The sequence below is a fragment of the Ruditapes philippinarum genome, unplaced genomic scaffold, assembly GCF_026571515.1.
Source record: "Ruditapes philippinarum isolate M1 unplaced genomic scaffold, ASM2657151v2 ctg535_1_1_1_1, whole genome shotgun sequence".
Taxonomy (NCBI): Eukaryota; Metazoa; Mollusca; class Bivalvia; order Venerida; family Veneridae; genus Ruditapes; species Ruditapes philippinarum.
In genome coordinates, this window is record NW_026852088.1 from 251,261 (window position 1) to 264,985 (window position 13,725).

The window sequence follows — 13,725 nt, forward strand, 5'->3', positions numbered from 1 at the left end:
TCATCAATAGAGGACAATCTCTTCCTAAATATTTGCCAGTAACAAAGTATCTGTCATCAATAGAGGAAATCTATCAATTGAATATTGCCAATAACCAAGTATCTGTCATCAATAGAAGACAATCTCTTCCTAAATATTTGCCAGTAACCAAGTATCTGTCATCAATAGAGGAAACCTATCAATTGAATATTGCCAACAATCTCTTCCTTAATTTTTGCCAGTAACCAAGTATCTGTCATCAATAGAGAAAACCTATTTATTGAATGTTGCCAATAACCAAGTATCTGTATTCTGTCATCAATAGAGGACAATCTCTTCCTAAATATTTGCCAGTATCCAAATATCCGTCATCAATAGAAGAAAATCTCTACCTAAATATTTGCCAGTAACCAAGTATCTGTCATCAATAGAGGACAATCTCTTCCTAAATATTTGCCAGTAACCAAGTATCTGTCATCAATAGGTAAAACCTATCTATTGAATGTTGCCAATAACCAAGTATCTGTCATCAATAAAGGAAGCCTATCTATTGAATGTTGCCAATTACTAAGTATCTGTCATCAATAGAGGACAATCTCTTTCACAAACTGAATGGTTGAAGAGGAGATGTCACTTAAATCTTATTTCTATTTTTAATTCTGGTGGCTACTGTGTTTAGTAGACCAGAACAACTTACTTCAGCAAATGTTCTGAAAGACAAAGTAATGATCATTCTTGTACCATTTTATCACAATGACATTGAAAACTGACATGACACCAGGTTACTTCACCTGCTCATCTTGAACATTTGGTTCTGGTGTGGTAAAGAATGCAAGCATTTTATCTTCTCAATATCAGAAACAGAGAGTCTGAAACAGGGAGATGACATAGAGCCTGAAATAGGGAGATGACATAGAGCCTGAAATAGGGAGATAACAGAGTCTGAAATAGGGAGATGACATAGAGCCTGAAATAGGGAGATGACATAGAGCCTGAAACAGGGAGATGACATAGAGCCTGAAATAGGGAGATGACATAGAGCCTGAAATAGGGAGATGACATAGAGCCTGAAATAGGGAGATGACATAGAGCCTGAAATAGGGAGAATGACACAGAGCCTGAAACAGGGAGATGACATAAAGCCTGAAATAGGGAGATGACATAGAGCCTGATACAGGGAGATGACATAAAGCCTGAAATAGGGAGATGACAGAGAGCCTGGAACAGGGAGATGACATAGAGCCTGAAATAGGGAGATGACAGAGAGTCTGAAATAGGGAGATGACATACAGCCTGAAGTAGGGAGATGACACAAAGCCTGAAATAGGGAGATGACAAAGAGCCTGAAATAGGGAGATGACATAGAGCCTGATACAGGGAGATGATTTTGTTTGTTTGTTTGTTTGTTTCATTTTACAGGGAGATGACATAAAGCCTGAAATAGTGAACTAGGGAGATGACATAGAGCCTGAAATAGGGAGATGACAGAGCCTGAAACAGGGAGATGACATAGAGCCTGAAATAGGGAGATGACATAGAGCCTGATACAGGGAGATGACATAAAGCCTGAAATAGGGAGATGACAGAGAGTCTGAAATAGGGAGATGACATACAGCCTGAAGTAGGGAGATGACACAGAGCCTGAAATAGGGAGATGACAAAGAGCCTGAAATAGGGAGATGACATAGAGCCTGATACAGGGAGATGACATAAAGTCTGAAATAGTGAACTAGGGAGATGACATAGAGCCTGAAATAGGGAGATGACATAGAGCCTGAAACAGGGAGATGACATAAAACCTGAAATAGTGAACTAGGGAGATGACATAAAGCCAGAAATAGGGAGATGACTAGAGCCTGAAACAGGGAGATGACATAGAGCCTGAAATAGGGAGATGACATAGAGCCTGATACAGGAAGATGACATAAAGCCTGAAATAGTGAACTAGGGAGATGACATAGAGCCTGAAATAGGGAGATGACAGAGCCTGAAACAGGGAGATGACATAGAGCCTGAAATAGGGAGATGACACAGAGCCTGAAACAAGCAAATGTAAGCAATAATGCCAATACATGTATATGAAGAAAAAAAATGTTAACAAACACTAATACGATAGGCATAAAATACTAAGGCAATATAGTTTGATTAAAAATGGCTTTACATTTCTCTAATTTCGTGTTTAAATCAGGGACAACAGATATTAATCTAATGTCCCTATCTAAATCTCCTGACAGTTAAATAAATGAACTACTAGCACTAGTAAAAGTTTGTTATTCTGATATTTTGTTGTTTTATGTCTGACAAAATAAGTTTGTAGAATAAATCAATTAGAGTAAAGACAAACATATTTTGTTCTTGTCCAAGCTTTTTACTTCTGTTTTGAATTTACAAACACATCTAAAAGGTCATACATTATCTATACCTGAAAGTAGATATGTAAGCTCTATTGAAATATTTTTTTAATACAAAAGCTAGGTATTACATAAATTTAAAACTGGCAGATACTTATTTAGCTCATATTGCCAATATAGTCTCCCCTTCCCTATAGGCTGTCAATATTATAAGCTGAGCTGATTGCGTAGCATTTTTCTTTGCAACACACCTTCAGTAATTCCTGGCTAGAACCCTATACCTGTAGGTAATGTCTGGCCTTTCAAACCCTATTGACTTTTGAGTGTCACACTGCCTTATTTTATAACAAAAAATATGTAAAAAAAATTGTTGATGATGACTTTGAAGAGGAGGCTAGCCGGGACCTACATCTCATGCAGAATAAAGCTTACAAACTTTTACTAGATCTTATATGATTTATCTATTGGTGATTTTTTTTCAATAAATTTGAAGATATCTGATGCTATTGTTTTCTTATCTTCAGATACATACACTCAAAATGCATTTAAATAGAATAAGAAACATTTTTTTATGTTTTACAATGAGGACTACCTAGATTTGCCAAGGACTACCTGATCCTCAAAGTAGGTAGTCCTTCTGACTACCCCTAAAAAAAGTTAGTGTCAAGCCCTGCATTGAGTCTGAAGTAGTTACAGCACTACAACAACAGCTAACATGACCTAGTGGTATGTTAAATCATAATTAAGTTGTTGATGAAAATATGTGTTATACAATATCTTACAGCAGTAAAAAAACAGAATATGTGGGCGAGGGTGAAATACTGTAACTATCAACTTTCCCATGCATACAACCATAATTTTGTTATAGCAAGTAGGCATTATGTTAATGTGATACTTTAAATACCATTTCCCTGTATCTAAAATACATACAATACAACTAGTTAAAGAAACTAAATATTTTCATTGTTAACTTTTGTATTTTATTTCCTACATTAAACCCGGATTTAAAGGTCAAACATTTAAGGTAACCACAGTGCATTAACCTACTGACATGCTGTGTGGGAGGAGAAGGAAAATAATTTGTTTAAAAGATCATCACAACATAAAAATATACAACATTATTTCCTTTTATCTGACATGATTTTTTTACTGATCAGTCATCATCTTGGTTTGACATGCTTTTAAACATTAAGAAAATCAAATTGTTAAAGGTAACTGCTAAATAATAATAGGAAAAGAAAATGCCTTTGAGATGTAATGATGGCCGCAGATCACTTAAGGGTCCCTTGACACACTATGTTTATTTACCCAAGGCAAATTATTTCTGCAAAACTTGTTGCAGAGGTCATTAAGGCAATGTTTCTTGTTAAATATCTATGGTATATTTGATGGTGGAGATATTCATCACTAGATCATCACTTCATCATCAAAGTGAATCACTTGCTGCACATCACATATAAAATGTGAACAGTTCCTGTGGCAAATGATAAAACAAACACTTTAAAAGTAATAGCTCAACAAGTGACACTAATTGTCACAAAACCAGGTTTACCACCAATGATAACTGCTGCAATCCCTTCAGAATTGTTCAATACCTTGTGCATAGAAAAGTTATTCCTCTATTATACATGTATATGAAAACATAACCAACAGCAATAACTTAACAAGAGCTGTCAGCAGGACAGCATGCTCTACTATTCTCAGTGTTTGATAGTCAAACAAGAGCCTAGAAAATGTAGAAATTTATGAGTTCGAAAAAGGCCATTAATTCTGTCCACATCCATGTTAGAGCCATAAGCGATGGAAAGTGGCCTCCTATTATGCTCTCAATTAAGTGTGTTTAGTGAGTTTCAACCCATTCCCCTAATTAGTTTTGAAGATACCATCCTGCATGCAAAAACACAAGTGTGACGCTGATGAATGGTTGAGTACAAATTTAGCTCTCTTCATTCTTTGAACAGTCAAGCTAAAAATGTGATGGCTGTCAATAGTTTTGTGAATATTTGATTGAAATCCCGGAAGAAATGAAGACAGATGCACACAGAAGAGAGTAGATGATATACACAAATACCATCAGACTCAAATTAAGTATGAGAAAATAACTCACTGGTTTGAGCTCTGAAACATCCCAGCCGAGGTATTCTGCGACAGACATCATCTGATTGACTATACAATCAAGCTCCTGAAAATATACAGTCATTACAACATGTATCATGTCACAATTCACTTTTATCAATTCTTTTACAGTACTTATTTTAGCACTTCTTAAAACCTGAAAAATCTGACCAATAGATTTGCCAAACTTTGACTTTGGAACTTTCCATTCTATATCAAAATACTAAAATTAAGGTAACCAATAATATAGAGCCTGATCACACTTGACAGATGTGCAGACTGGCCTGGCCCTATAAGGTGGCAAGGACACACCAATTTTGGTTGCAGCAAGTTAAGGGTTAACATTTCCAAACTCTGGTATTATCTTTTATACGATTATCAATTTTTCACAGATTACTCTTGCATATTTTTTTATCTGCAATGAAAAGTTATGTTTATAACCTAGTTCATTAGACTACAATTCATTACTGAGAAATTAAATATATTATATACATATAAAACAATTTGAATTAGTGATCAGTAAAATTAGAAACATAGAGTAAGATTGACAAAAGGGGAATCAGAAAACATCACTGAAACTACAGTAGTACACAGTTACAAAGTTTTAACTACTGAATATTTATGATGTCTAATATACATGAATGACAAGGTCATCATCAATTAGGTACAAATAGTAACATAGAAACCAGTTTAAAAACATCATCAGCCTGTGTTGAAAATGCTTTATGTTTTCAGGTTAAATCTTAGTCACATATACCTGCTGAGTATTTTAATACTGTCAAACTTAAAATGTCTGCAATTTACACAGTAACTGACACAGTTTTGTAATGGACAATTCATTAATTAATTCATTTATTTATAAGAATGTTCTTCATGATGTCTTTATCTTTTAGTTCACCCATGCAAAAGGTTTCAGATTTAGTTAGGTTTCTGACCAGTAGTTCAAGTAAAACATTAACAGTGCATTAATAAAACATCCAATTATTCTTACACATCTCACACATCTCTTGAGTTAGAAATCATCAGTTTCATTTTTATTTTTCTCATGTACAAAATGTAATAAACTTTTACCACAGCAAATGATTTTATCTATTTTGTAAGATCAACTTCTGCTCGTGATTTTTTAAAATAAAGTTTACAAAGAAAGAAGTTATCAGGGTGACACCTTGACCTTTGACCTAGAAATCTGGTTCATGTGCATGACACAACTCCTCATACTGGTGAACATTTCTAGGATCCTTCCATGCATGTAGGAGATATGCTCTGGGCATTTTTCCCTTTCATGATATTTACATTACACAAATCAACCCTGTGTTTATATATCCAGCAAATATCAGCAATTTGGGACTATATATCAATCTTAAATTTTGATGTTTAATGTTAGTCTTTCTATGGATAGGTACCAAGGACATATACCTTATGATATCATTAATATGCTGATTTATGGAAGGACAACAAAATTTCCTTTTATTCATTATTTGTATTAAATTCCAAGGACCTTAAAATTAATATCATAATATGCTGAGTTCAGTTTGGCACCAAAGGGACATAATCTTATGTATCCATTTTTAATTATCTTTTTATGAGTTTAGGTTAAACAAGGACATATCCCTTAATGAATTTCATGTATATGCTTATTAAAATTCAAACTTAAAAAGGACATAACCCTTGATATCATGTTTTTTACTGCCCTGAGTTTTTTGGAAAGGTACCAAAACATTTCTTATTATATTTTTGAAAAAAATGTTTTATTATGATAGAAACAAGAAAGACAATCATGTAATATGCAAAGGGAATTATTTTATGAAAATAATGAAATTGCTTTATTAACCAAAAATAAAAAACTGTAAATGATACTTTAATATTCATTATTCCTAGTCAATACTAATATAATACATATCGTATTTTTCATACAAGGTTATAAATCCAAAAGCTTCCTCACACTGTTAACAAAATGTTTAAGCATTACAACTTTTTCGTGTTCTCTAAGGAAAGTAATTATCATGATGGATCTAAATAAGTACCAAAATAGATATTGACTATGTGAGAGTGTATGAAGGTAATGAGAAGAATGAAGGTATAGTTGACACTGGTATAAAGGTTACACTGTACTTACTGATGAGTCTAGTAGTCCATTACCATCAGCATCATAAAGGCGAAACATAACTGAAAATAAATTATAAGGTGCTATACATACATGGGTAAAATGTGATTATTCAAAATAAAGAGGGATAACTCAATCTGCCACTATATATGAAAGGTGTTCATAATACAGTCAAACTCTCACTTCCACTGAACAATGCTCATTTTCCCAGAAAAACATAGTGAAATCTTTTATAATATTTTGTAATATTGCAACTAAATGTTTTTAATATTTTTTTTTCCTTTGTTACATTAAGTCATATTTTTTAGGAACATTACAAAAACTATGAAATTAAAACTTAATTGGCCTTTTTACTCCAAAGAATGGAAAAACATGAAATAGAATATTTTCATTCTAAACACATACCAGCATATGGAGAAGACCTGGTCAACTGAATCATTTAAAGTGAAGGAAAAATATCAACAGATGTCAGTGTGTGCCATAAATCAGAAAACAAGATAATAGCCCATACTGACATTTCTCCATATGTCCTTTAGTCAGGGCTTGCATTAAGTTGCAAAATTGGAAGTCAGAGATTATAAAATGTCTGACATTGGAAGTCACATTATATAAGAAAAGAAAGAAAAGCATAATAGTTTGGAAGTCAAAAGCCTAGATAACTCCCAAACTTCCATTTATGGAAGCCCTGATAGTTGTACAATACATTCTTATTTTCAAAGACATCTTCACTTAAACTTTTGAGTTCACTATCAGTGCTATAAAGAGTTTGACTGTACCAAACAATGAATTGATATCTTCTATTCAGGAGGACCTATACAGCTTATATATTGCTCACCTGATACTTTTACCTGTAGTAAATCTATACATAACTGATCAGGGTCAGACAGGTAATTTTAATATACAGATCAGGGTCAGACAAATTATTTCATACAGATCAGGGTCAAAAAGGTGATTTCAATACAGATCAGGGTCAAAAAGGTGATTTCAATACAGATCGGGGTCAGATAGGTGAAACCAATACTAATCAGCATCTGACAGGTGATTAAAACACTAATCAGGGTTAGACAGGTGATTAAAATACTGATCATCATCAGACAGATGATAATAATACTGATCAGGGTTAGACAGGTGATTTAAAAACTGATCAGCATCAAACAGGTGATTATAATACTGATCAGGTCAAGCAAGTGTTTACAATAATAATCAGCATCAGACAGATGATTAAAAGTCTGTTTTGTGTCACATGGGTGATTACTAGACTGTTCAGCTTCAAACAGATAATTAAAACACTGTACAATGGACCTTTTTAGTTTTAGCAGTGAAAACTTTAGCCCCATGCTAGGTTGTTTACAGTATCAAAAACAAAACAATGTAGTTTTTGTGTAATTTAGGTCAACCAGGAACTTTGTATTATCCCAGTTTAGCTATTGGATAGCCTGTCAGCCTATTTGCATAAAAGTGTGAATACTGGAAAGGTCCATGTCTGGTAGTTAATTACAATACTATACAGGTTCTTACAATACAGATTAGGGTCAGACAGGTTATTGCAAGACTGGTCAGCATAACACACATATAACAATACTGATCAGGATGAGACAGGTGATAACAATACCAATCAGGAGAAGACAGGTGATAAATAAATGTTCAGCAATTTTGACAGGAAAATTCGGAAGCCAAAGCCCAGCGGGCCGCGGAGGCTTCCTTTTTGGCTTGCCCGGGATTAACTTTCACTGGTAAATTTAAAAGAAAATCAAATTAAAAAACAATTTAAAAAATACTATTAGAATTCATACTACATCAAATTAAATTTCAGGTGTTTAGGGGTTCTATTAGGGCCGATTACAATTAATCAAAATGATTTAAAAAACTATTCCGGTAACGGAACAAAATTAACTTTCGCGATTAAAATAATTAAAACGGGGATTTCCTAAAACAAATGGGTTTTTAAAAAAACCAAAAAACACCTTTAAAACGGGGAAAAAGGGAAAGGAAATTTTTAAAAGACTTTCCCCCTTCCCCTAGGCTTTGCCTAATTTCCCTTTTTATCTGGAACAGTGCAATGCCAGACAGGGGGAAACAATACATTTTGTTTCAGGTAGGGAATTAAAAAATAATATTTTAGGGCAATCCCGGCGATTTTAAAGTTTCTTTATCTAGGTCAGACATGGATTACAATACTGATCAAAATTTGATAGGCGATTTTAAAAATTTTTTCAAAGTTAGACAGGTTTATTTCAATACTTATCATTGCAGACAGTAATTACAATAATATTTTCCCCGGGGCCAAAAAAAGTGATTACCAAAACTGATCAGGGCAAAAAAGGGGGATTACAATACTGATCAGGGTCAGGGCATGTGATTACAAATACTGATCCCGGGTCAAACAAGGGGATAATTAAAACTTTATCCGGGGGCCCAAAAATGTTTATTATTAATACTATCGGGTCAAAAAGGTGATTACAATATATCAGGGCAAAACAGGTGATTTTCCCAAAACGGAAAACCGGGTTTAAAAAAGGATTACAATACTATCAGGGTCCCAAAAAGGGTTTAGGGTCAGACAAGTTTATTACCCCAAAAACTATTCAGGGGGCAAACCCGGTTTATTACAATACTGTTTTAAGGGGCAGGGCAGGTTTAGGGTCAGGGCCCAAATGATTTCCAATTTCTAACAGGGGGCAAACAGGTGGGTTCAAAACTGTTTAGTGTCAAAAAAAAGGTTTATTTCAATACTATTCAGGGTTTTAAACAGGTTTATTAAAAATACTGATCAGGGTTTAGACAGGTTCAGGGTCAGACAAGTGATTACAATACTAATCAGGGTCAAACAGGTGATTACAATACTGTTCAGTGTCAAACAGGTGATTATTACACTGATCATGTTCAGACAAGTTATTTCAATACTGATCTTGTTAGGACAGGAGATTACAATATTTATCAGTATCAAACTAATGATTACAATACTGATCAAGGTTAGACAGGTGATTAAAAAAAAACTGATAACAATATTCCTTTTAACGCATTACAATAACAGATACTAGAATATATGTTGTAAATATGTTGTAAACATGATATCAGGGATTTTTTTGCCTTATTTTATAGCCAATATTCGGTCATATTCCCAATTGAAAATAGTATATTATTTTCCCAATCCACAGAAAAATTACCAAATGAAAGTTACAAAATAAAAATATTGAATAACAAATTCTAAAATCTTGGAAAGTAAGGGCTTCTTCACTGTTTTGGTGTTTAAAAGTTTGAAGATGCCTTCCTAGACAATTATTCTTTGCATTCATTTAATCACTGCAAAATTTAAGTCATGCAATTTTTCCCAAATTTTAACAAAACATCGCTGAAATTCCTAATTCCATGGGTATGGGTCATGTTCCCAAAATCCTGGAAAAAAAACCCTGGATATGTTAAGATTTTTAAGTGAATAAAGCTATGAATCTGTCTGCAATCATGACACGTTTGTAGGTGCTTGTTAACAATTGCATTGAGAATAAAAATGTTTGTAAATTTCTAATAAAATGGGAGGCACATGAACAAAAATCACAGCTAAACATTTCAGTTTTGCTTGCCGCTTGAAAAGTCTTATTCTCATTACCATAGCCACCAGATTTAAAGGACAACAAGCAATTTTTCATGGAATCTGATAAAATCATTCCACAATATCATTGTTAACATACATAATAAATCATTATAATGTTACAATAGTACAGCATTGTAAAGCTGGAGATACAAGATATGTTTGTAAAACATATAGGCTCTCCATGGGGTGTTGAGTTATTGGTTTTGGCATATAAGGTCAATGTGACCGTGACCTTTGAGCCATTGACCCAAACATCAAGAAGTGTCATGAAGTGCCGAACACCAGTGCTTCTATGAAGTTGGAGGACTAATAACTTGTCAAATTATCATCTTCAGGCCAAGACAATGCACCTGTGAGGTTGGGGGCCAGGAGCCCATGAGTTGTTGAGTTATTGGTTGAGAACCATTTTTACATACTTGACCTTTAACTCAAAAGTCAATAGGGGTCATCTACTGACCAAGACCAATGCATCTGTAAAAAGCCCATGGGTTGTCTAGTTATTGTTTGGAAACTATTTTGATATAAATGGTCTATGTGACTTGACCTTCGACCCAAAAATCAATAGGGGTCATCTACTTGCAAAGACAAAAGCACCTGAAAATTTTGGTCAAAAAGAGACCATTATTGCTTTGTTGTCCCCCTGGGCCTTTGCTTAAAAGGAAATAATTTTTAATGAAAAATAGCATTGGTACTTTAGGGCAGTGCAGTTTTTTTTGTGATTCGTCATTTATTATCTTTTGTGGAGCCATAAAAAGAAATGTTTTTTAAAATTGTAGAAAACTATGTACTCTGCTATATAAAACACAATATAAAGGGGGCTATGTATCAGGTAAACTAAAAATGTATGTTTTTGAGAAAAAATTTTTTACACACTTTTGTTTAAATTATTCAATTTTTAAAAAATTTTCTTTATGTTTTTTAGCTTCGTTTAAAATTATCAAAAAAAACCCAGTTGTAAAATTTTTTTGTGGGTTCAATTTAGCCTGTGTTATAAATTAAAAAGTATTTAATTTGAAATGATGCCCCCCCAGGTGACTTGATACCCTTCCTTTAATGGGTCTGTGGAAGAGTCAAAAAATGTGCACCTGTAAATTTTGGGGGTTATAGGGAAGGACTTAAAAATAGGGTAAAGTTGAAAGTTTTGTGACAAAGGCCCTCCGAAGTATAAAGAGCATAAAAATGAATTGTAATGTTAGGGGGGGTGGAAAAATAAATGCCCCAAGTAAGAAGTTTTCTGTAAGTCAACTTATATAACCCCTATTACAGCTTTGACAACATTTTATAATATAAAACCCAAACAAAACTTTACACCATAATTCTTTTTTATCTAAAACCCAATAAAAACCCGTTGCATAACCAATCTACTTTGAAAAAAAGGTGTTTTTTTTTATTTTTTGTAGGAAAAAAATTTTTGTTTTTGAATTTGGTAAAATCGGAAAAATTTGAAATCCGGGTTTATTTTATATTTTCTGGTGCCAAATTTTTTCCTTCCATCTGAAAATTTTTAATTTGACATATTTTTTTTTGTCTTTTTTTGGGGCAAATGCCATTAAAAAGAAGCTGATTGAAAAAAATTTGTTTTTTGTTTTCCTTTCCATAAACCCTTTTAAAATTTTCCGGGATAACTAACCATTATTTCTTTTTTATGCCAGACTAAAAATTTTTACATGTTTTTAAATAGCATGATGATAAATCCCTCAAGTTTAAATTGTCGGGAAATTTTACCCTATGAGGTTCCTAGAAAAAAATGAAAAGCTCAATGTCCAAAGATTCAATTTATCTATGAAAAACATGATAAATTCTTTAACGGGTTTTGAAAACTCCCCTGGTTGCCCTTTGCAAAGGGTATTCACTTGACTTTAGTTTGTAAAATCTGATTTTTAGATCATCATTTTAATATTTTGTTTAACAGGCTATGCCCTTTTTTACATAGGTAATCAACCAATTTTTTGTCTTTGGGAAAAAGTTGTTGGGGGGGATAACGTACTTTCTAAGTTCAATTTTAAAAAAATTTTTAATAAAAAATTTTATACTCAAAAAAAAACAGAAGTAAAAATTGTGTTTGAAATAAAATATTTTTAAAAGAATAAAACAATTTTTCAATCCATTGTCTTGTGAAATAATTCATGAAAAGAACCTGTTTTTTTTTTTTTTTTTTTTTAAAAAAAAATCATTCTCGACCTTATTTTTATATTTTACTATGTTATGTAGTATCAAACTTTTACAACCATTGCCCCTTAAAGTGTCTCATTGGCTGTGTTTTTATTAAAAAGGGAAAAATACCCAATATGACTTAAATGGGTTTAAAAACCTTTTAAAACCAAACCCGTATAATTTTTTTATAATAAATTAACTGTGTACCAAAAATCATAACAAACCCTTTCTTTTTTATATATGAAACCTAAAGGGGCTAAGAAGATAAAATAATTTATATATCCCTCCCCTAAACATTGTTTGGGTAGGGGTAAAACCGCTTTTCGCTTAGCTACAGAAATTTTTACTTTTATCCTTAAAAAAGAAAAAGTTTCACCCTCCAAAAAATTAATTTTAAGAAAATTTTTTCTTAATTTTTCTTGAGAAATTGATGGTGACCAGTAAGGGTTTAAAGTTAAAAGTGAAAAATTGGCCCGTGTCTATTATCCCAAACTAAAAAGAAATTGCCGAATACGATTATGTGCCTGTGTCCCAAATTTCTTCTTACTTCTAATTTATTTCTGGGCGCCCTGCTTCCCGCAATGAAGGGTAACACCAAATTTTTAGATAAAAATTTTCCCGTTTTTAATTTCCATACTATTTGAACGAAATATCTGTTTATCTTTGTCTTTTGAGGTTACACTGGTTTTCATTATAGATGGATTAGATTGCCGGATCCATGGGTCACATTTTAGTTTTACCTGAAAAAAAAAAAAAATACATTTTTATCAAAAATTTAAGGGAAAGGGCCCAACAAAATTTTTTTAGCTTCTGTTAAATTTTAAAAAGGGGAAAATTCAAATATCAGTTTCAGTCCTATTTTTAGGGGTTTTTCTTGTTTCGAATTTATATCATCAACTAATTTGGATAAAAAAGGTTTTTTCCCCGGCTTTTCCATTTCTCTAATTTCTTTCCAAAGGAAATGTCCCTTTAATTTTTTGGGAATGATAAAAATTCTTTTGTGAAAAATTGGGTTTTATTTTCCTTGCATCCTTTTTTGTATTTGTCTATAAAAGTGTATGACTAGCTACTTAACATTGTTTCCATTACTATAGCTTTAATCTTTTTCTTTTAAAGTAACTAAAACACCTTCATAATAATGACTATAGGTTGCTTATTCATATTTCTTAATTCAATCAGTTGAAAAAAATATATGTAAGTTCATCAGTTTTATTAAGCAATATTGTTTATAACTTAAAATGTCACATTTGGTATTCAAATACTTTGCTAAGTGTATATCAATTACAAGAGGGCCAAGATGACCCTAGATTGCTCACCTGACCCATCAAACTCATCCAAACAATTACTTCTTAAAGACAAACATCCTGACCAAGTTTGATGACAATTGAGTCAAAAATGTAACCACTAGAGTGTTAACAAGGTTTTTCTAT

General features: G+C 32.7%; 1 protein-coding gene across 2 annotated transcripts in view; it reads right to left on the minus strand.

The window, feature by feature from the left end:
* Window positions 1-6,708, minus strand: part of LOC132748933 (diacylglycerol kinase beta-like) — a 42,765-nt gene extending 36,057 nt beyond the window's left edge. The window contains exons 1-2 of one of the 2 annotated variants that reach the window (XM_060738607.1): window positions 6,562-6,708; window positions 4,438-4,512 (exon numbers count right to left, since the gene is read on the minus strand). In XM_060738607.1, the coding sequence (XP_060594590.1) occupies window positions 4,438-4,512; window positions 6,562-6,609 (123 nt within the window). In that variant the 5' untranslated portion in view covers window positions 6,610-6,708. Of the gene's footprint in view, window positions 1-4,437; window positions 4,513-6,561 lie in introns of those variants that run through there. The other variant, XM_060738612.1, reaches the window with a different exon arrangement.
* Between the last annotated feature and the right edge of the window lie 7,017 nt (window positions 6,709-13,725).